Source organism: Natrix helvetica, assembly GCF_964273705.1.
Source record: "Natrix helvetica genome assembly, chromosome: 5".
In the NCBI taxonomy this organism is placed as follows: domain Eukaryota; kingdom Metazoa; phylum Chordata; class Lepidosauria; order Squamata; family Natricidae; genus Natrix; species Natrix helvetica.
In genome coordinates, this window is record NC_138551.1 from 51,839,079 (window position 1) to 51,861,352 (window position 22,274).

Here is a 22,274-nt window from a genome sequence, read left to right on the forward strand (position 1 = left end):
AATTCCTATTGTGGTTAATAGCTTTCATCTTGTGTTGGATCTTGGGTAAGGGTTGGATCTTGGGTGAGGATTTTGCTTTCTAATTCTACCATTTTGCCAAGGAGTTTCAAAATAGCCTGTCTTGAATGGATTAGCAAATCTGCATTTCTAAAAGCTGGGCTACCCAGTTTCTGCTTGGGGACTAGGACTGGTTTCTATCTTTAAGAGCATGTTTCTCCATTTTCCCTTTAGGGAAACATAATATTCTGTCTTTTTAGTATTTCCCAAAATATTTCATTCTTCTAGGAGTGGGGGAGGCTTCCCACACCTCCATGCCTCCAAAAGAAAAGTTTGGCTGGGCTAGGACCGATTTAATCTTCTGGATCTCATTTAAGGCAGCTCCACATAGATCACATTGCAGTAATCCACTTGGTGGGTAACTAAGGTATGATCAGTGCAGTGGTGGGTTGCATACGGTATGCCCCAGTACGGGCATACTGGAGCATGCCGGGAGCACCGGGTACCATTACGGTACGGTGCTCTGGAGGGCCCACCCGCCCGCCCTTGTTTCTTACCAGTCTTTAAAGTCTTTGGCGCTTCCGCGCAGGCGCAGGGCACATACAGCACCTGTGTGATGCTCCACTGAGCAGCTGGAGCATTGTGGAGGCTCATGGAAGCATTGCTGGACAGTAACTGGACTGGACTGGTCGGGTTGGAACGGGATCCGGAACCCACCACTGGATCAGTGCCTCATACAGTGCCTCAAATTCCACAAAAGAATACAACTAGCACACAAAACAAAGTTAGCTAAAGCCCTCCTTACCACAGTCATCATTTGCTTTTCAAACAGGAGCTCTGAGTTCAGGGGAACCCTTGTATGATGCACTGGTTCTTTATGGGGTAGTGCAAATCCATCCAAAACCAAAGGTGGGAAAACATTAAATCCAGCGGGCCCAAAACATCCATTTTTCAAGCGTTGAGCTAAAGTTTCTTCTTCCCCAACCAGCCTCAAAACACTAAGACAGAACCTCTTTGGCATCATTTGGTTGACTCAGGAGATTTAGAGCTGTCTGTCACTGGTATATTGATGATGTCTTACCCTCAGCCAATGACTCCATTAGATGTTAAATAGAAATAGAGTATAGAATCCTTAAGTATTCCACAGAAAAGGGACTGTAGGCTAGACGTCTTTTCCCAGGAGGAAGGAAAGCACCAGAAGAAAGAGAAGAATCCACTCAAAACTTCACCTCACATTCCTAGCAGCCGATGCTAAATTATTATGATTCACAGCATTAAAAATCAATGAGAGGTCAAGGGAGAAAGGATGGATGCATAAACCCCATCCTGCTCTGGCAAGAAGTTCATTCACATGTATGATCAAAGCCATTTTAGTCCTATACCAGGTTTGAACTCTGAGTAAATAGGGTTCAAATAATCCCCCCCCCCCGGGAATCTCTGAAATTCAGTGGACCTACCTTTTTAAGCAATCCTCCTTTAAAAGGGAAAATTGGAGATGGGCCCAAAGCAGGGGTGGTATTCAGCAGGTTCTGACCAGTTCTGGAGAACCAGTAGCGGAAATTTTGAGTAGTTTGGAGAACAGGTAAATACCACCTCTGACTGGCCCCGCACCTCTCTATTCTCTGCCTCCCAAGTCCCAACTGATTGGCAGGAAATGGGGATTTTGCAGTAACCTTCCCCTGAAGGGAGGGAATGGAGATTTTACAGTATCCTTCCCCTGCCACACCCACCAAGCCATGCCATGCCCACAGAACCGGTAGTAAATTTTTTTGAATCCCACCACTGCTTAAAATGTCACATTGTTTCAGCTCAGTTCTGAATTTTACAACTTTTCCATGTGTACTTTCATCCACATAATTGCTGAAAAGATTGAGTGCTATCCCAGACAGCAGTGATTTCTGTAGAATGCCCTAAATCGCTACCACCAAATTCATTTCATTCATTATTGTTTTGTGTATGCAGATTTTCATTCAATTGTCTGGCTTCTTTTTCATTCAATTGTCTGGCGTCATTTCCGGTTTGCTCGGAGGGTCATTTTAAGCGCTCCGAAAGCGTCAGGGAAGCCTCCGGACGGTCCCTGAAGCCTTCGGAACGCTTAAAACGACCCTCCGAGCAAACCGGAAGTCATTTCTGGTTTGCTCGGAGGGTCATTTTAAGTGCTCCGAAAGCATCAGGGAAGCCTCCGGGCCGTCCCTGAAGCCTCTGGAGGGCCTCCGGGGGGGGGGCAGGGGAGGCTCTTTTTGCCCTCCCCAGGCTCCTATAAAGCCTCTGGAGCCTGGGGAGGGCGGAAAAATGGCATTTAAAAATGGTGAACTCAGCTGGCCAGCGCGCACATGCGCACTGGCCAGCTGACAGGGCAGCGCCTCGCGTGCCCTGACAAATGGCTCCCTGTGCCACCTGTGGCACACGTGCCATAGGTTCGCCATCACTGCACTATGGATTAGCACTCACTGAATTGCATAGCTCTGTGAACCCAAATGGGGTGACATTCCCTGAAAAAGCAAGTGCCATCTTAGTGTACTCTAGGATTCATTTCAGCCACCCAAGTGTAGAAAGTTAGCACCTACCCTTCTCCTAGAAGAATGAAATGTTCTAGGAAATATTAAAAAGGCAGAATATTACATTTCCCTGGATGAGAAAAGAAGAAACATGTTTTCGAAGACAAAGCAGCTCCCTGTCCCCCCTTCAGCTCCAGGGTGATGGGATTAAGACATGGCCCTCAGGACATGATAGGATTAGCCCTCTTCCCATCCAACAGCAGGGCTCACTGCATCACTGCCAAATCATTTAGGGACATTACATCAGCCCACAGTTCAAGCAGACATATCTCAGACAAACTCCTAGGATTTGCATATGACCCCTACAGCAACCAATAGGATACTTGCCCTTGCCACAGGAACAGGAAGCTCTAGGGCAAGGCCCAAGGGAGAGTATAAATATGTATCTCTCTCCACGCCATGTGGTCAGCTACCCAGGACTTCAAACCCATGTGGTTCTTTTCACCATTAAACCATCCTTCCATGCAGTCTCCATGTTTCCAATGTCTTTCCCCCACTTGGAACTGAACCCAGATGGACATTTCTTCCAATACAAGGTAGCCTGGAATTCACTGAACTATTGCTGCCTTGTTTGATAGCTGTAACTCTCCCTGATGAGAGAAGGCCTGACCATATTGTAATATAGTACTTATGAATTACTGCAAAGTACTATTGTAGAAGGTTTCTCCTTGTTTTTGGATTTAGAAAGTGTGTCTAGAAAGACTGCAGGTTCAGGAAGTACATGTTGTCACCTGTATCTTAAGAAATTGTTTCCCCCTTTTCTTCTGACAGGGATAAATGGGTCTGAAAAGTGCTCTGCTGCAGCTTGATTTCTGAAATGCCATTACAATGAATTGAAGTTTCTGCAGGTCCACATTTTGTTTACAATTTATTCCCCTACATCAGCCCTTGTTCCAGTCTACAATCATGGTTAAAAGCACTGGGAAAAGGATCTGTTTGCAAAATGGATACATGATATCCTATCATCTTTACTGCTCTGAATGAGATTTTCATTCACCATATTTCAGACGCTTAAGATTTCTTTACAAAAGCCTAGATAAAAGTACGCAATATGTACAGAAAACATGGAAGAGGAGCTAACGATGTATTTTATTTCTTTGTCTTGTGGAATGGAGGTGAACTAATGGAAGGCTGCTTTCTAGAGGCTTCTATTGGTCAGCTGGAGGGAGAGCTTTAGTTGAGTCATTCTGCTCAGCATTTGGGAGCTGGCAGAGCTGAAATTATTGACAGATCTTTATACTGCTTTGGAGGAATTAGGGGATAGAAACTGTGCCTTGTGGAAGAGTCCTCTGTTAATTGGTCATTAGGAAAAATGGGATGACGCTGAAAATGATCAGTTTAGAATTAGGTTCTATGATTATGATTATTACTGAGCAGTGAAAATTGTAACGAGTGTTGTTTATCCAAGAAGCCTCTGCTATTATGTTGTTTAAAAGCTGCATACAATAAGCAGCTCTGTTGCCTTTGGTAAAGGATAAAGCTGCATCCACAAGAACAAACAGCTTTTCTGAAATATGAATTTAAGTTTTGCCTGGTGTTGTCAAGAAATTAATATATTTAGAACACATCTCAAAACAAGGAAGTGCAATATTAGTCAAACATCTTATTATGTGTATACTTCTTCCCAGTAAAAATGGCTGGAAGAGTTTAGCATCTATTATATTATCTAGATTGAGTAATGAAACTTCTGCAAGAAAGCAACCAAGCTCAGAAAGCACCAAAGACGCCTCATTTCGACCTTTGCTACAAATATATTTCTTTATTGGACAATCTACCTTCATAAGGTTTATCATCTTCTTCCATAGTGGTGGAAATGTTTAAATATTTATTTTATATTGCTATTCAGAAGAACAAGGATGTCATTTGACGAAGAAAGAAACTTGGGGATTGTTATAAATTTAGATGGGATTCATCTTGTAAATTCAAATGTATTTGCTATTTTTTCCCCATTGTACATAATTACATATAATGTAATATGTTTGAACTTCAACTACTGGAACTCCTAAGATTGCCCATGCTCACTAAGAATAATAGGAGTCATATACACCCAATTCATCTTGACGTCAATAAGCTGAGGATAATAAATCTATAAGCTATAAATGGTAACACTGGCATCTCCTTTGATTCTGAAGTAATAAATGTTGCTGTGATGTATGCCTTTTGTAGTTGGTGTAGCAATTTGTTCCTGCTTACAGGCCTGACCTATGAACTAGAAGGTCTACAAAGAGAGACTGTTCCTTTTGCTTCACTTTGTTTGCTTTGTCAAATATTACTTCATCTGCTGATTAACTTAAGTAGCATAAAGAAAAATCTGGTAGATTTCATGCTAGAGGGAATTGTATGCAATTATCCAATCTGGCCTTGGATGATGTCTAAGGTAGAATTCAACACAATTGTCTACACTATGGCCCTATTTGCATTGTATTTTAAATGAACCATTAGGGGATTACCCATCAATTTAGTCCAGAGCAGCTTAGATTTACTCCCAAACAGTTCTAGTCTTGGTAAGCACAAAACTAATTTCTCTAAATCAGCTTACTCATTGTTGTTGAGAAAAATGCTTCTCTGAGGGTTAATTGTCTATTCTATTAATTTGCAAAAAGAGCAAAAACCTTGTCCCCATATGTGGCTGTTCTGATCATTTCTCTCTTCTACAGCCACAAGCAGGGTAAGAGCTAGAAGGACCAAAATAAATAAGGTCCCCCAGAATCTGTCTATAGTAGTGCCATTCCTGACTGTATAAATGAAGGGTTTTTTAAAAAAAAATCTCACTCAAAGGGAAAAAAGCATAGGCAATTGGGAGTGAAGTAACAGCCCCTAAGTTCCCATTGCAAAAACTAGAAGGATGAAGAACATGACTTCCATGAGACATCCTGGATAGTCTGCTGCCAGCACATGAAGATGAGAGGATTTATTAGAGGAGCATGATAAACTTTGTATAAGTTCACACTCAACTGAACCAAACTCTTCAACTATCTCTGAATTCCCCCTCTACTCTTTTTCTAATTCATATTGGCAAACGTAGGTATAATATGTAAAGGGAAGTTTTCCTTTTTTCTTTTGTCACAAATGAAATGTGGGGAGATTCAGGACTAATGAAAGGAAGTACTTCTGAACATAATGCATAATTAAACCATACCTGCCAACATGTCAGAATTAGAAATAGATGTGTTGTGCAATGGGCCATGCATAATACATCACCCTATACTTTTGCTCCTCCTCTGCTGCACACATTCCATCTCTTGTTCCCTAAAGGAATAGGCACGGCAAAGCGTTGCTAAGTGGGACTGAAACAGGATTTGGTATTTGGTAGAACAATCTTCCCTAAGCCCATTCCAATGCAGTGGGCAGGATGAGTGGCTTTGGGAGTCCACATGTTTATTTATCAGAACTGTCATTCCACATCAAACAGAATATTGTTTAAAAAAACACACACACAAACACACACAGTTTGGGGAGGCCTGTTTCCGCAAGGAGTGGGAACTAATATTGTAGTAATGTATTAAGTAGTATTCAACTACCATTAGGTAGGATAATATGTGTGTATGTGTTTGTTTGTTTCATTTTTAATGCACTTTTTAAATAGCTTGTTTTGTGTTTTTTCTTCCTTTGTTCATTTGTTTAAAAAATTGAGTTTTGTATTTTTTAAAAAAAAAAAGAAAAAAAAATCACACACACATACCTGAAAAAGTAAATTATATGGACTGGATCAAGAATCTATTAGCTTTTTAAATTCTTTTGACTTTGCCACATTTGTCCTAGGGCTAATGGTACCTTTAAAATGCTCACATCACCAGCCTAACATGGGACACTGAGAAATCATAAACATTGTGCTTGCTAGTGCCTCCTTAAAGAGGCCGGATCACACAGATGCTGAGCAATCCCAGGGAAATGTGCATTTTAATTACAAAGACACCAACAAAGTGGAACAAGATGTGCCAAAGCAAGTCTGATGTTTTTTTCGGTGTTTGGCTATCACGCATGCTAAAAGGAGATCCAGAATTTATTTAAGCAGGAGCCCAAAAGTGTCTTGAGGAACTGTATAGAACATCACAGTTGTGCGAGCAACTAAGAGCTCTGTCATTCTTAACACTGTGAAGATGTGCACCAAATGACTTGACGTTTTGAAGGTCCACATTCCACAGGATGGAGGCTTTCAGGAGGATAAAAACCCAAACTGCAACTATGGCAGCCATTGCAGATATTCATCAAGCCTGACTAAACTATATAGATACAATAATGGCTAGAAATTCTGAAGGTTTTCCATGAGAACTAGATAAATCGATAGCAAATCTATAGCATCATTGGATATGCTTTAGATTAATATATGCAGGGGTATGTAACCATTTGTGCAACCTTCTGAATTTTCAATATTTCTGCATACAGATGACCTAAAAGACATGATCTGTTCTCCACACTTCCCAAAAGTAGATAGAGAACCCAATTAAACAAATGCACCAAAAACATTATACTTGTTCATTTATTTATTGAGGAAAATGGGTTCATAAGCTTTTAAGCATTGTATTACTTCCTCAATCACTGGCAGAATTTAAAAATCGGTTGCTTAGGAGCTTTTGCTCTGGTTCAGCCTGTGAGTTTCCAGGATGAGAGTTATAGTCTAGGGCTCTCTTCTTGGGACTAAGCCACAAAGGCACAGTTTTATTTATTTCTAGGAAAATGTATAAAGATACAAATAAGTCAATCTTGCTAGTGCACATTTTATTTATATAATTCCATCCTATTTTTCTCTCCTATTTCCACTTTCCCACCATTTCAGTAGAAGGTTTTTCAACTCTCTTAAAACTGATCTCTTCATGTTTGTGGAAACATAAATAAAAATGATATTTTTCCATTTTTTATTGATGAAGGTAATATATACTATTGCTGTCTATCTGCATAACACTTAATCAAATATTTTTCATATTATATTCAGAGTCAAAACTGATCCATTTTTCTCCTTGCAAAACTTTGCTTACGGTAGCTCTATAAGCGAAGAAACTTTTTATGTCTCAGTAAGATGGGATCCAAAAAGATATGCTTTGATTTGGAACTTATTTAACTCTGCCCTGTACCTAGACAAATCCTAGATTTTGAAGAGTTTGCCTAGTTGCTTAGAAGTTAGTTCAGGATGATTTTGATACTTTCCTGAATGTGACTTAAAAGGGAAAGAATCACCTTAGGTTGCGGTCCTACGGCCAAGAAGTTTGAAGCCAGCAAAACTTGTTTGTTAAATAAGATCTTTACTTTACTTTACTTTATTTCAAACTTTTATACCGCCCCCTCTCCCAGAAGGGACTCGGGGCGGTGTACAGTCAGATTAAAACACATAAATACATAGGTATAAATACAAACATAGTTAAATACTAAATACTTAAAATACATAAAAGAGGAGGCTGTAAAAAACTGTACCTAAAGTAAAGCAATTAAAACAATGTTTAAAAATAACCCCTAAAAATACCCAATTAAAAATATCTGCCAGGAGGTAAGATAAAACTATGAATGGGCCAAGCTGGTTAAACGGAACAGGTGAGTCTTCAGTTTTTGTCGTAAGGAGCGGAAGTCGGTGGTGGTCCTGATATCGGGGGGGGGGGGGGAGGTCATTCCAGAGGGTTGGGCCCATCACAGAGAAGGCTCTACTCCTAAGCGCCGCCCGTTGACACTGCTTAGTGGACGGCACCAGGAGGAGTCCCTCCCTGTGAGAGCGAATTGGTCGCAGGGAAGTATGTGGTAGGATGCGATCCCGCAAGTAGCTAGGTCCTGTGCCATGGAGCGCTTTAAAGATGGTAATTAACACCTTGAAATGCACCCGAAAGACCACAGGCAGCCAGTGCAGCTTGCGCAGGAGCGGTGTTATGTGGGAGTACCTAGTACTCCCCATAATGGCCCACGCGGCTGCGTTCTGGACTAGCTGCAGTCTTCGGGCGCGTCCCAAGGGAAGCCCCATGTAGAGGGCGTTGCAGTAGTCCAGCCGAGACGTCACCAGTGCGTGAGTGACCGTGTGTAGGGCATCCCAGTCCAGTAGGGGGCGCAATTGGCGCATCAGGCGAACCTGGTGGAACGCCCCCCTTGCCACGGCTGCCACATGGTCATCCATTGACAGCCGGGCATCTAGGAGGACGCCCAAATTGCGCGCCCGTTCCACAGGGGGCAGTTGCTCGCCCCCTATGGCCAGTGATGGTATCAACTGGCTGAACCGGGGTGCCGGTAGCCATAGCCACTCAGTCTTGGAGGGGTTGAGATCATGCAATGAAACAATTTTACAATCTTAAAATAAAACAAAAATCCTAATACTGTATGTAAAGTTCAATTAGCTTTACCTAGGACCACGTACTTGCTCTCATATAGCAGGGTTTGACCAGGAAGACTTAGTTAAATATTCTACAGCAATCACTACCCTAAATCTCTCGAATATGACATTGTGGCCATATGCAGAATCTATTGATCACAAAAGCTGGTAATTGACACAGCATTAGAGACCCAGTGTGGTGAAGAGATTAAGATGTTGGACAAGCACCAAGGAAACTCAGATTCAAATTCACCTTCAGTCTCAAAAGTTTGGTGGGTGACTTTAAGCTATTCAGTCTCTGTTAACTCAGTCTAACTCACAGAGGTATAGGTGTTGGGAAAAATAGAAAGAGGGAGTATTATAACATCATCTTGATCTCCTGAATAAAAAGTGAGATACAAAGCTTACAAATTAAAAAGAGAAGTAAAATTTCTGGCTAATTTGAAAAGGGCACGTTCAATTAAATGACTGGTGTAGATGACTATGATCATAGGAAAGGGATGAATAATTTATAAACTAATTGGGACTTTCCAATTAATATCTATTCACCCAGATCACTTTCTTCTCCAAACAGTTGCGCTTCAGAAGTTCTGTAGCATTTGTTAGTATGTCATTTTGTGACATCACAACAATTCTACCTGGACTGTCTTTATGGCAATTTTCAGGTGGGAAACAGGTTTAGGCAGTCTGAGGTTGTGACAATATCAGCTGTCAACACATCACCTGATCAAGAAGACAGTAAACTTCAATGAGTAATCACAGTTCATTCATTCATGCACATTTTAATAAGTCTGTTCACCCAGATAAAGCTTTTAAAAACAACAACAGGGTTTGTATTTTCAAGACATCCCAATTGGGATCATGACCCAGTTAAATACCTGTGAATTAGTAACTTATTTTCCTAACACTGACACAGACAAATTAACTTCTTGCAGCAAACTAGAGCCTCAACTATTTCAGCTATGAATTTTGTGTATGGGGTTTTTTATATGGTTTTAGTAGCGCTGCAAAAATTCCAAATATTGAAATGATTCCTTAAACTCAGAGATTCCTTTGGCATGATGAACCTAAAGCCTTTTTATTTGTTTAACTACCGTAATATTCTATTTTGTGAAACTATATGAAAATGCAGAAAAAATGAGATATTGTGTCAAATGAAGAAAATTGGAGCATTCATCTTTTTTTTAGTACTACCGGTATGAGTGTAGGATACAAAGCAGAAACAAGATTTTAGGGCAACCTTTGAAATTGATATTTGTACTGTTTTGCTGAAAATAAGCCCTCCCCGGATAATGTCCAATCGGACTTTTGAGGGCATGCGCTAAAATAAGCCCTCCCCGAAAATATTGCAACACAGCAGCAGCCATGAGGTGACCATGCTCCTATACCTCAAAAATAATAAGACCTCCCCGAAAATAAGTCCCAGTGCTTATTTCGGGGGTCAAAATAAAATAAGGCCCTGTCTTATTTTCGAGGAAACATGGTATATATTTCTATAATCAGGAAAGCACTTTCATTTCATAGTGTCTTCACCTTCCTTGTTCTGAGATGATGTCCCATCAAATTAGATTTTGCTCTTTTTCTTACTTTATTTCATAGGCTGGTCTTTTTACATCAATGCAAAGCCAAATCATGATGTGAAAGCTATTTTCTTTAATGAAAAACTAGATCTAATAGCTAGTTATTGCAAAAACAGCGTACACAAATTTCAGAGAAGTAAGGAACTTTACCAAATTGTGGCCTATGTCCACTCTGCTGGTAGAGTGTTTTCTCTCTTTTTGTTTTCATCAGGCCTGACTTTCAAACACTTTCCATGGCAGCATGGTCTCTTGACCTAGATTAGCATCTGTGTTAGAAGACTAGGACGCTATGTTGATTAACAAGGGGGGGCAGTTGCGTGCCCAGCTGGTTACTGTTAGTGTTTTGTTTTGAATATATCGGAAGCTGCCCCTGTTGTTCTTAGCATCTTTATTGAACTCATTCTTTCTAATACCATCTCTCCAATTCTCGATTGTCCTCTTGTACACTTTGGCTGTCTATACCGTTTTCCTGTCTGCCGATCTCACCCAGAGATCCGAGGTGCCTTACAGTGAAAAAAATATAAAAACGACAAATCAAACTCTTTCCTCCAAGTGCCAACCTACTTGTATTATAAACAGGTCAGCTCCATTCTTGTCTAATGTAGGGGCCTCCTAAATCTCAGGAGACTATTCCAAAGAATCAAGATGTCTACAGAGAAAGCAAGCCTCCAAGGATAATATTTTAGGAAAGGGACCTGGAGCATGCCCCCCCCCACACTCCTTTGACCTAGTGGAAGAGACTGTTCTGCAAGTAAGCTGCATCATCCAGGGCTTTAAAAGTGGTAACTAGCACGTTGAATTGCACCTGGAAAACAACTGGGAGACAGTGCAACTCATGCAATAGTAATGTAATATGGGTGAACAAAGAAGTATCCAAAACTACAGGCACCACTGCAATATGGAATAGTTACAGCTTCCAGATGGGGCTTTCAAGGGCAGTTTCATGTAGAGTGCATTGCAATAATCCAATGAGGTTCAGGATTGGGTGCAATTGGCCTACAAAATGGTGATGATTACTAGTATTACACTTGACACTGGTTTTTCCAGCAGGGGAATCTCAAAAGTACATATCACTTCTATCTGGGGGAGTGCTATCTTTTCCGGTATCGAAGTGTCATATCTCCTGACCACAGACGATCAAAAACCTACAACCGTTCTGGCTTGCTAGAATTGAGTCATAGCCAATTTCTCCCCATCCAAGCCCTTAGTCTACTGAGCAGGCATTTGAACAGCATCACATGCCTGGCATAGAGTAGAGATCACCAGCATATTAACAATACTAAATCCCATGCAACTAGCTGGTTTTTAATCTTTTACAAAAAAAATTTACTACATTCAGAGGAATATTGTTTGAAGTTCTAAATATAGATAGTCCTTGACTTACAATATTTAGTGACTGTCCAAAGTTACAGCAGCACTGAAAAAACTGACTTATGGCCATTTTTCTTTCTTTTTTGGGCAGCATCCCCAATGGTCACATGATTAAAATTTAGATGCTTGACGGTTGCAGAGTCCTGAGGTCATGTGATCAGCTTTTGCGACCTTCTGACAAGCAAAAGTCAACGGGGAATCCAGATTCACTTAGCAACCATGTTACTAACTTAACAAATGAAATGATTCACTTAACAACTGTGGCAAGAAAAGTCATAAAATGGGGCAAATCTCATTTAACAAATGTTTCACTTACCAGTATAAATTTTGGGCTCAATTGTGGTTGTAACTTGAGGACTACTTGTATTCAGACAAAATAGGGGAAACCTTTCAATTATAATTTGTGGGAGGAAAACACACCAGTATGTGGATACAGCATAAATGCTGGCAACCAATCTTGACAATCCAGGAAAAAGGGAGTACAGAATATTTCTTGCAAGTGCTATGGCATGCTATAGAACCCTATATGAAATTTAAAACAACCCAGGAGTTCTATGGCACCTTGAGGATTAATTAACACATTTGTGGTTGCATAAGCTTTCTGCAACTAAGCTCTTATTTCAGATATTTAATCTGAGCAACTGATGCATATTACTTACATGGTTGTACAAAATGTAATAACATAATGTTAAGCTTCCATATTGCACATTGTATATGTTTAACATGCCTCACACATAGCATCTTAGTAATCATCAAAGTCTTGCTATATAGTAAGTATCCCCACAATCACAAAAATATTTTCTGGGCCTAATATTAGCCCCAGAAAATATGTTTGCTATAACATGCCTCAAAGTATGCAGCAATTCAAACAAAAGAATTTATTCTTAATTTTCATTTGCCCTGGACTTGTATTTATATGTATAAATTAATCTATATATTTTTGTATTCTTTGTGTTTGCTGATCATGAACCCCATATTATTTTAATTAGCAAAACTCCAACTTTTTCCTGAATTTCCGATAATGCACTATTCTATTGCCCATTTAATAGTGTGTACAGACCAGATGGCAAACATGAATTAGTAAGTAACATAATTTCTATCCTTAAGGCATTTGAAAAATAATAAATAAGAATTTAGGAAAAACCTATTTCTTTTAAGTTCCTTCTACCTTCCGGAGAGTCTGAAGAATTGAAGATAGATATTCTACTCATTCTACTTCACGTCATTTACAATTAGACTGCTTAATTTTATTATTTTAATTAAGATTTTATTTAATCTTGATTATGTTTCTTGCTGGTACTATATATTACATGTAATAATGCAATGCTATTCCATTCCTATTCCATTAACATAAACAGGAAAGTTTTCAATAATTTAAAAATTACTTTATGCTTTAGAAAAATATTTTCCACCTTGCATATTTTCCAGGATTTAGATGGTATGGAAAAGCTGCTGCAGATAATATTGGCAGGAAGGTTCTGATAACTGATTTACCACTTACCGGTATTTCAAAAAAAAAAAAAAAAAAACAATCAGGGGAATTCACCAATCTTCAGAATAACAGAATACTCAGTAGGTAGCATAAAAAAATCTGTTCTGAATATTTTTTAACATTTAAAGTAGAAAATGTTGCTGCAATAATTTGATTTGTATAGAACTGGATTAAGGATCTAAAGACCATAGCTTTCAATATTTATTTTATTTTATTTCTTCTCCCTGTAAGAACAGTTGGTAGCAAAGGGATGGTAGCAAAAATCAGGTGGATTTCTAGTTAGCAAGTTATTTGTAGTTAATATTCCCTTCCAATAATCCAATCCATTAATTACACCAAAAAAAAAACCCTGCAAATTTGAAAGATCACTGAGCATATTCTGTTTTCAAAATCTAACAGTAATGTCAACTATTACAGAAAAAGTTGTCCTAAAAGAATAACAATGTAGTCATTCAAAATATAATTGGGTATTTGTAATAGCTGTGCAGTATTAATAGTGTTTGTCTCTTTTTCCTTCTTCAGAGAAAACTTCTTTGCTTCACTTACCCTACATCCACACAGGTGGAAAACTGCAATATAGTATAAGTGAGCTGTAAATGCAGCTGCTACCAGTGAATGAAGCATACTTAGAATACTTCTGCATGTCATCCAGAAATTGTAACTGAGAACTGTGCCTCTCACAGAGAGGAAAATTCTACTCCTCCCTGTGGCCAAATGTAAATGCTCAATACACTCACAGAGGGAGTACATGCAAATGCTGACAAAATCTGTCTATGTCTTCTTTTCTCATATGAAGTCAGGCATGCCATTACTTGGGAATATGTAGGCCTTTCCCGGGAACAGCAAAAGCCTCTTCTAATTCTGAAGTGTTATGAACTGTATTGGTTCTGAATGCATGCAGAAACCACTCTAAATAAAGTAATGCTGGAACATCCAATAGGAAATGTCACAGCACACAACAGCATAGATAACCAGTTAGAGAAGAAAAATGGCTTTGTTTACAGATCCTTCTGTAGTTAGATCTTTCCTTCTACTTTGTTTTCTAGACCTGGAATAGCTAGATACAAGGAATCAAGTCCTAAATATCACTTGACATATGAAAACATGCAAACAGATATGCTTGTTTGCTGCTATATGACAACACAGCTTACATCAACCTTCATCAGAGCTAGTATCAAGCAGCAGTTAACCAAGCTCCAGTGTATCAGTTTTAATAGTGTTTCCTACTGAGGCCAGCTGGGAGAAAAGAAGCAGCAGCAGCAACACTTCAGTTGTGCTTAGATCCAGATTCATCATCTGCTGAATTAAGGCTTCCAAAACTTTAGGTAAGAATCTAGAAGAATGTAGAAGCTGCTTACATGTGGTTTGGTTAATTCTTTATTGTGATGTCTAAACTGATTTGTTTTGTAAAGCCAGGTTATTGCACCTTATTTAATAAATCATAGTTAAGGCAATTGTGACTCAGTGTGTTGCGTAAACCTGTATCTTCCTTTTAAGCCTACAGGCAGAGACGTTCTTATTTACAACCTTTACAAGCCATTTAGGGATTTTCAGATGGCGAGCAAAAAAAAAGTATGCTAAATTTAATAAAACATCTGTAACCCGCTACGCTCTCCACTCAAATAAGCCTTAGCAATGGAAAAATGTACGACGCTGAATAATGATGATGCAGCATGAGGAAAAGCCATCCCTTATCTTCACTCCCTTTATAAAAAACACAGAAACCAAGTTAGCTTCCAAGGGGAACAACATGTCCTCAGGTAAAGAATTGTGATAACCTTTCCCTTTCAAACTGTCCCTTTACTAGAGGGCACATTCTTTTGATTCCTACTCAGTTTCATATCTGTACTATATAACAAGTGAGCTCCAATCATGGAAAATCCAGTGATTTTTTTTAACTTCCCCCAACCTCTCCCATATCCAACGATTTCTCTGCTATTATTGTAGTGCCAGGATTTGGCGCAATGATGGCAATACATCAAAGCTAAATGATGGAATAACATAAAAGATGATGCCTTCTATGAACCAGAGGCCATAGCACAGCAGTGTTGAATTTCAAATACACTCCTCCGTTTGTAGGACTTCCAGGACGGGGCATCAGCAGCAAGTTTTAATATTGTAGGTAAGGTGACGTTTTTCTTTGTTCATCTGGTAATTTTAGCAGTTAGTAATTCACCAACAGCGTAGAAAACCGAGCCATGCTTCGATCAGAAAAAAAAAGCTTACAGTATTGGCAAGCAGATATACAACAGCCTATTCCTTTTCAAAGGCTGGGAAAGGCCACGAGCAGCAGGGCTAACACCCCACCGCCCCCCGATTGGCAAGCAAAGCCATCCCGTTTCAACCCCCGGCATCGCTAACCGAGGCTCAAAGCCTCTGGGACCACCGCGAGCTCTTCCCTTTATCTGTGCCATCCGCTGACTTTTGCAACGGCCACCCCGGATAAGCCCAGCTGGGACGCCCTGCTGCCGGCACCGGGAAGAAAGAAAGCCTCCTGCGCCTATTCCATTGGCGGCTCTAGCCACGCTCTTCCCCTCCCTTTGAGGCTGGCGGGAGCAGCCCACTATGACTCAGTCATACCGTGACATCCAGCAAAGGCAAGCGAAGAGAAGGGAGCTCAGCAATGGCTGGCTCTCCTCAGGCACGGCAACGGGCCTCCTAGCGGTCCCCGCTCGCTCAGTAAGTATGGTAGGAAGGCGGGGAAGAGTCAAGGCGAGAGAGGCCTGTAAGGCCCGACCTAAAAGCCGGAGCCGGCGTTGCCCCTTTAAGAGAGGCCGGACGCGTTGTGTTTAATGTATCAAATTGTGGCGGTCACGTGAGGCCCTGGAGAAGGGGTTGGGGAGCAGCGCGGCGGCGACGGCAGGAGGAGCAGCAGCGCCAGCAGCCATCGTCGCCGTCGAAGGTCTACCGAGCTGGGGGGGAGCGAATGGCTGGCGCTGATTGCGGCTAGGGTGGGCGCAAAGCCGGCAAGAAGGAGGGATTGAATCCAGGAGAGGGCCCGAGCTAGGACGGCGGCTTTCTCCGGACTGCGCGGCGATTCCTTCCCCTCCCCCCCCTCTCTTTTTTGTCCTTGCGCTTTTGGAGGCTCCACGCTTGTTATTCATCGGAGCCGATTGATTGATCGATTGACAATCGCGCGTTAAAGGGGCCCTGGCTCTGGGTAACTAAGAAGCTGGGCTCGCATTGAGCTGCTGTTCCTTTAATCCAGGCCGGTGGGGGGAAATCCTGCGTTGCGCCCTTGATCTTTAGTCATCTTTCCGCCCTTGAGTTCCTTCATACTCCGGTTCTTCCTCTCGTTCACCTCGACCCTTTAAGGCGCCTTCGCCATCCCGGGAGAAGCGGAGGAGAAGAGGCAGCAGCATCTCTGCCCGTTTCCGGCGCCTGCTCCCCTTCTCCTTGATAGCGACCCTTTCGATCTGCTCAGCATACTTCATTTAATTGGTTTTATTGGGCCATCCACTCCCTACTTCGGACCTGCTTTATATTGCAAATCTTAAGAGGGGAAGGAGGTGGTTAGGTTTTAATTGGTATCTGTGAAGGGGGAGGAAATCTTTGCGAAGCAGGCAGAGCTTAGCTTAGATTCATCACTCCTCTGCCTTGAATGGGGAAAAGATTTTTGAAAATCCATGTAGGCTTTCTGTGCTGGATCTTAATCGATAAATGGACCTGCTTTTTAATTTACCACCCTATTTTCCTCTTCCGGAATTCCCATATTCTTTCTTGTCTTCGTTGTGTGCGATAGTGTGGTGATAGTAGCCTCACCCCCCCCCCCCCCGTTTAATTTTTCTTCTGTTAGGGCTGAAATCGTGGCTGGGTTTCCTGTTGTTTCTTTTTTATGTGAGACAGGTCCGATCCGTTGGTCTGCTAGCTCATTCTGTTGTGATTAGAGAGGTGCTGAAGAGAGGTGCAGATACAGATTTTTTTTTAAAAAAAATACATTTTTATTTAAAAGGGAGACTGAAGGGACCCAAGATGGCTGGAGATGATTGCAAGGAGTATGTGGGGGTTTCTTTGATCTGATCATAAAAACTAAGACAGCAGCTGCAGCTATATAAACCCCATTTAGAACACTCCCGCTTCTCCCCTTCTCCTTCCTGTATGCCTTTCTCTCTCTTTCCCCCATAGGGACTCACTTTGCAGGGTGGTGCCATTCACCAGCTCCCCTCCCTTTTCTTTTGCACGTTTGTTTCTATTTCTCTGCCCTAAATCCCACAAATTAAAAATAAAACCAACTCAAAATGGCTGAGGACTGAGTAGGTCCTCTTGGAATTGTACATTTCAGCAGTTCCCTTCTAGCTCTTGTCTGTCTTCCTCTTCTCCCACCCCCTTGCAGGCTGGTTCCAAAAGGAGAAATAGCTTTCATGTCAGAAGGGAAAACAGAGAAGCAAAGGGGAAGAGGCGGGGTCTGGGCTTTTCATTAGCAGTTGAGAAATTCCTTTTCAGTTTGATCAAGGCATACTTGTTTTCCTTCCAGCGAGAGCAAACCATCACTCCCCAAAAGGCTGAGGATTTTGGAGTTGGGAGTATTGTTTTCACCTTAGTCTTATGAAAGATTAGAAAGAAGGCAAATCTTGAAAAAAGAATTCCACAGAGTATTAGAATAGGTTGTTTTTCCACTGAATTTGTCTCTGATTATTGCTGTTCTTCAAAGTAGACATTTTTAAAGTATTTTTCTTCTCCTCATTCCTATTTGTAAAAAGAGCAAAGAATGGGAGGGTCCTTTTGGCTCTAGGCTGGAATTTCATCTGAGCGATTGACCGTCTTCCTACTGCGATTGCACTGTCCCAAAGCCAAGGAAAAAATATCCTTTTGCACCATTCAGCTGCATTAGAAAGCTAGCTGCTCCTCCTGCCCTTTGCGTATGGATTTATCTCCAGCTTTTTAATGATTCAATTAAAGACTCAAATACTAATTTCTTACGGAGGAAAAATAATTGAAAAGGGAGGCTTGAATTTAGTCACGAGGAATACAAATTCCTTTCAGATGTTAAATGGTCAAAAAGTGGTAATTAGTATTTAATATAGGAGGTTTATATGGCATTTGGACTTCCTTCTGGATTTTGTATGGAGTTTTTTCAATTCTCGGTAAGTTTTACTTTTGCTTTTCAGAATCAGAAGTAAAAACCTTAAAAGAATTAAGAAAGTTTGGCGTCAAACTTTAGAAATATCTATTCTGCAACTTTAGTACTGATTATTAATTATATTTAATACAAATGGGCTTGTTGGGAATATATTACTTTAAATTTTAGGAGATCTGCATTAATTGCATTCTTATTTTTTTTGGTTCATTAGCAAATTAGTGGCCTTTCTGTTGCAAAAGTGGAAACTCGTCATCATCTGCTTTAGTAGACCAAAAACTGACTGTTTAAAGAGATTAAAAGGAAAGTTCTGATCTGGGTGAGACATGGCTGAAAACTGGAAGAACTGTTTTGAAGAGGAGCTTATATGTCCTATTTGTCTGCATGTCTTTGTGGAACCTGTCCAACTTCCTTGTAAGCACAATTTTTGTAGGGGATGCATAGGAGAGGCTTGGGCCAAAGAGTCGGGGCTAGTGCGTTGTCCTGAGTGTAATCAGGCCTACAACCAGAAGCCCAACCTTGAAAAGAACTTAAAATTGACCAACATTGTGGAGAAATTCAACTCTCTTAATTTGGAAAAGACTCCCTCAGTCTTACATTGTGTCTTCTGCCGCCGTGGGCCACCTCTGCCTGCACAGAAGATCTGTCTAAGGTGTGAAGCTCCATGCTGTCAGTCCCACGTTCAGACACACCTGCAACAGCCCTCTACAGCACGTGGGCACCTCCTGGTGGAGGCGGATGACGTCAGGGCTTGGAGTTGCCCCCAGCACAATGCTTACCGACTGTATCATTGCGAAGCTGAACAGGTTGCTGTTTGCCAGTTCTGTTGCTACTACAGTGGTGCACACCAAGGGCACTCAGTATGTGACGTGGAGATCCGACGCAATGAGATCAGGGTAAGTAGGAACATTGCTTCATACTTAAATACAGCTTTCTTGACTGCAAAATACAACTGGTGCAACCTCATTATTAGTCAACCAGTTTTCTCAGGTGGATGGGAATTGCTGAGGAGGGGTGCTGAAGCAGCCCCCACCCTTTCCCTTCTGCTGTGGTACCTTATTGTGGGCAGCCTAGAATCCATCCTGCTGCCTGTCCAGATAGTGTAATGCTTTCAGTTGAGGTGGTGGGTGTTGACACATAATGTTCAGTTTAAGTGGAATAGAGGAGGTTATTATTTAATTTTTAAAAAAAATAAATAAAAACTTTTCCTTAAATTACTAAGCTTTATTTTGTCCTGACAGCAAAATATCTTTGGCCAGTTCAGTGCTTGGTGCTGTACCAAAGAGCATCAAGGAATTAGTACTTACTTCAGGTAAAGGTCAGTTTCTTAGCTGTCTAGTCTTCCCTAGTTCTTTGTTTACCGTCAGCTATGGTTTACTTTGTCCCTGTTTTGATCTGAGGCCAAAGAGGAACCATTGACATTAAATGATAAATAGTAATGGAAAGTGCAGCAAGAACTTTTTTTTCTTATTTTTCTTGATTGCTCATCAGCAGGATCACTATTGTTTTAGTAGCTTTGCTCTTTAATTCTGCTAAGAACAGTTTTATCTTCCAACAAGAAATGTGACCCCTTTTGCTCAAATGTACATTTTTACAATAATAAGATGATCCATTCTACCCAAAGGTGACCTTTCTTTATAAATAAATAAAGGTAAAGCTAGAAGTGGTTGTTTAGTTTTGTTTTTCTGCCGTTTGCCTTTTTGTGTGTGTGTGTGCAAGGCCTACAGAATATGCTCTTCCATTGCTGTTACCTAGATTTACTGCAGGTTGTTCTATATATTTATCCTGGTACCGTTCTCATATTTTAAACGTGAAAACGAAGAAGTAAACAAAAGCTGACATTATCTTTTCAGACCTCCTTAGAAATCTTGACAAGGAAAACAGGCCTCTGAGACTGCACAGGATGTTGGGGGAGGGGAAGGGAGGAATAAAGCAATGGGAATGTGTGTGGTGGGGAGGTGTCTTTCAATGTAACTAGGAACTCAAACAATAAGGTATAAAACGGGTGGTGGTGGTGTAGCAATAGTATTATACCTTTTCTTTCCTGGGGGAAAAAAAAACAGTTATTTAACTGTCATTTCTCTGCAAATCTCAGAAAGCAGGAAATCTAAAGTTGTGGATCATTTTATGCTAGTAGAGATTGGTATAGGCCTATTAGAAGATACAAAATTCTATATAGGATAGACTCTTCTCAGTGGTATAGCAAGTGAAGCTGTTGAATTTCCCTTTCAAAATAAAATGCCCATTACAGTACTCTTTGGTTCACTCTAGGAACCATTTCCTCAGACGTAACTGTATTTTCTGCTCTTATTCAGAAATGGGATGCACAAAAAGCCCAATGGACCTAAAGGTTGAAAGTACAGTACTGAAATCTGGTTTTAAGCAGCTTTGTTTCCAGTGGTTGGAAGTAAAGACTTTATTACATTGCAGTCATCTTATTTTGTAAGACTTGTTGTCAAATTACCATTCTTCTTCCCTTCCTCCTTTGTGACCAACTTCCTAGAAAGGAATACTGTACCATATGAACTCAAACCTCTCTCCTACACTGACTTCATGCTATGAAGGTAGATATGAGACGGGTTCTTCAGAATCATCCAAAAGGAACAAAAGATATTCTCCAAAAAGGCCATCATTTAGTGGTGGAGCAAGGGAATGTATTCTGTATTCTTCAGATGTTTTTGCCTGCATTCCTTTACATTCTAGCCAGCCTGGCCATGAACATATATACTTTGGACTGTAGTTGCTTTAATTCCTGACATCTCAGTGGTTTCTGATATGCTGAATTTTCAGGGGTCTTTGGAGTAGGGGGTTCTATACATGGAAGTTCTACAAAAGATTAAAATATCATGGAGGCCATGAAAATTTATTGGACTACAGTCATAAGATCACCTAAAGTAGTTCAGCTAGCTTTTGGCAACATTAAAAATGGCTTTGATAGACTTTTCCTCTATGTCATCATTTCCCTTCATGCATGTTTATCTATGAAATGAAGTTGTAATCTGTACTGGTGATCATGAGGCTGAAAACAGGGAGTGGTGTTTACTCTGGATTAATACTGAGTTTGAGGGTGTGATCTTGAGTATGTGGCAAAAGTCAGACTGTGGAACAGCTGTGTGACAACACCTGCATGTAAAGACAGGCTGGCTGGGCCCTGTCTTCTCTTTTTGATCTGATCCAGTTACTTCAAAATCTGCACAAACAGGTCCATAGATTCCTTTCAAGCATCATTGTGTAGGATAAATATTTAACAATAAATGAACAGCAGTGGCTATAAAACAGACAACTTGTGTATATTACAGTGTTGCCAAAATGACTCATCATTTAGCTGCTAAAATGGGGGAGTGATAAGTCATTAATAAAATTGCTTTTTTTATTATTTTCTAGTTGCAGAACTAATCTTGTGGCTGGGATGAGGGTAGGTATTCTGAGTAGAGTGAGTTTGAACAGAAATATCATCCCCCCCCCTCTACTTTTTGCAGATTTGGGTGGCAGTAAAGAGGAGAAGCTAAATTCATCTGTTATTGGCTCTGCACACCTATATAGGAAGAAGGGAAGATCTGGCAGAACTATTGAAAAACTCATAGGATTGGCTTCTACCCTCTTCTATTTTATTTATAGATAGGAGGGAGAAAAGGAAGGAATGTTGAATCAAACAGAAAATATATCTTTTTCCTCAAATCTAGGAGAGATTTGGCAAATGACTGATGAACTGAGACTGGTAAATCCCACTAATAGTTCAATTCAGAGCTTCCTTTTTGATAATGAGTCAATTTTCTGGAATTTTTAGTTATGTCCACACCCAACTTTTTCTAGAAACTTACCTTGTGTCCTTCATTACCTTCCATCATATAATGTGGCAAGCTGTATTTATTTACTGGTGATAGTCAGGCTGCATATGAAGTGAATTAGTAAA

At 40.6% G+C, this 22,274-nt stretch overlaps 1 protein-coding gene across 3 annotated transcripts in view; it reads left to right on the top strand.

The window, feature by feature from the left end:
* The first annotated feature begins 14,466 nt into the window (after positions 1-14,466).
* TRIM8 (tripartite motif containing 8) overlaps positions 14,467-22,274 on the top strand; it is a 65,858-nt gene continuing 58,050 nt past the window's right edge. The window contains exons 1-2 of one of the 3 annotated variants that reach the window (XM_081954365.1): positions 14,467-14,609; positions 18,576-19,257. In XM_081954365.1, coding sequence (XP_081810491.1) covers positions 18,688-19,257 — 570 coding nt within the window. In that variant the 5' untranslated portion in view covers positions 14,467-14,609; positions 18,576-18,687. Of the gene's footprint in view, positions 14,610-15,773; positions 15,964-16,101; positions 18,369-18,575; positions 19,258-22,274 lie in introns of those variants that run through there. The other 2 variants (XM_081954364.1, XM_081954363.1) reach the window with 2 other exon arrangements.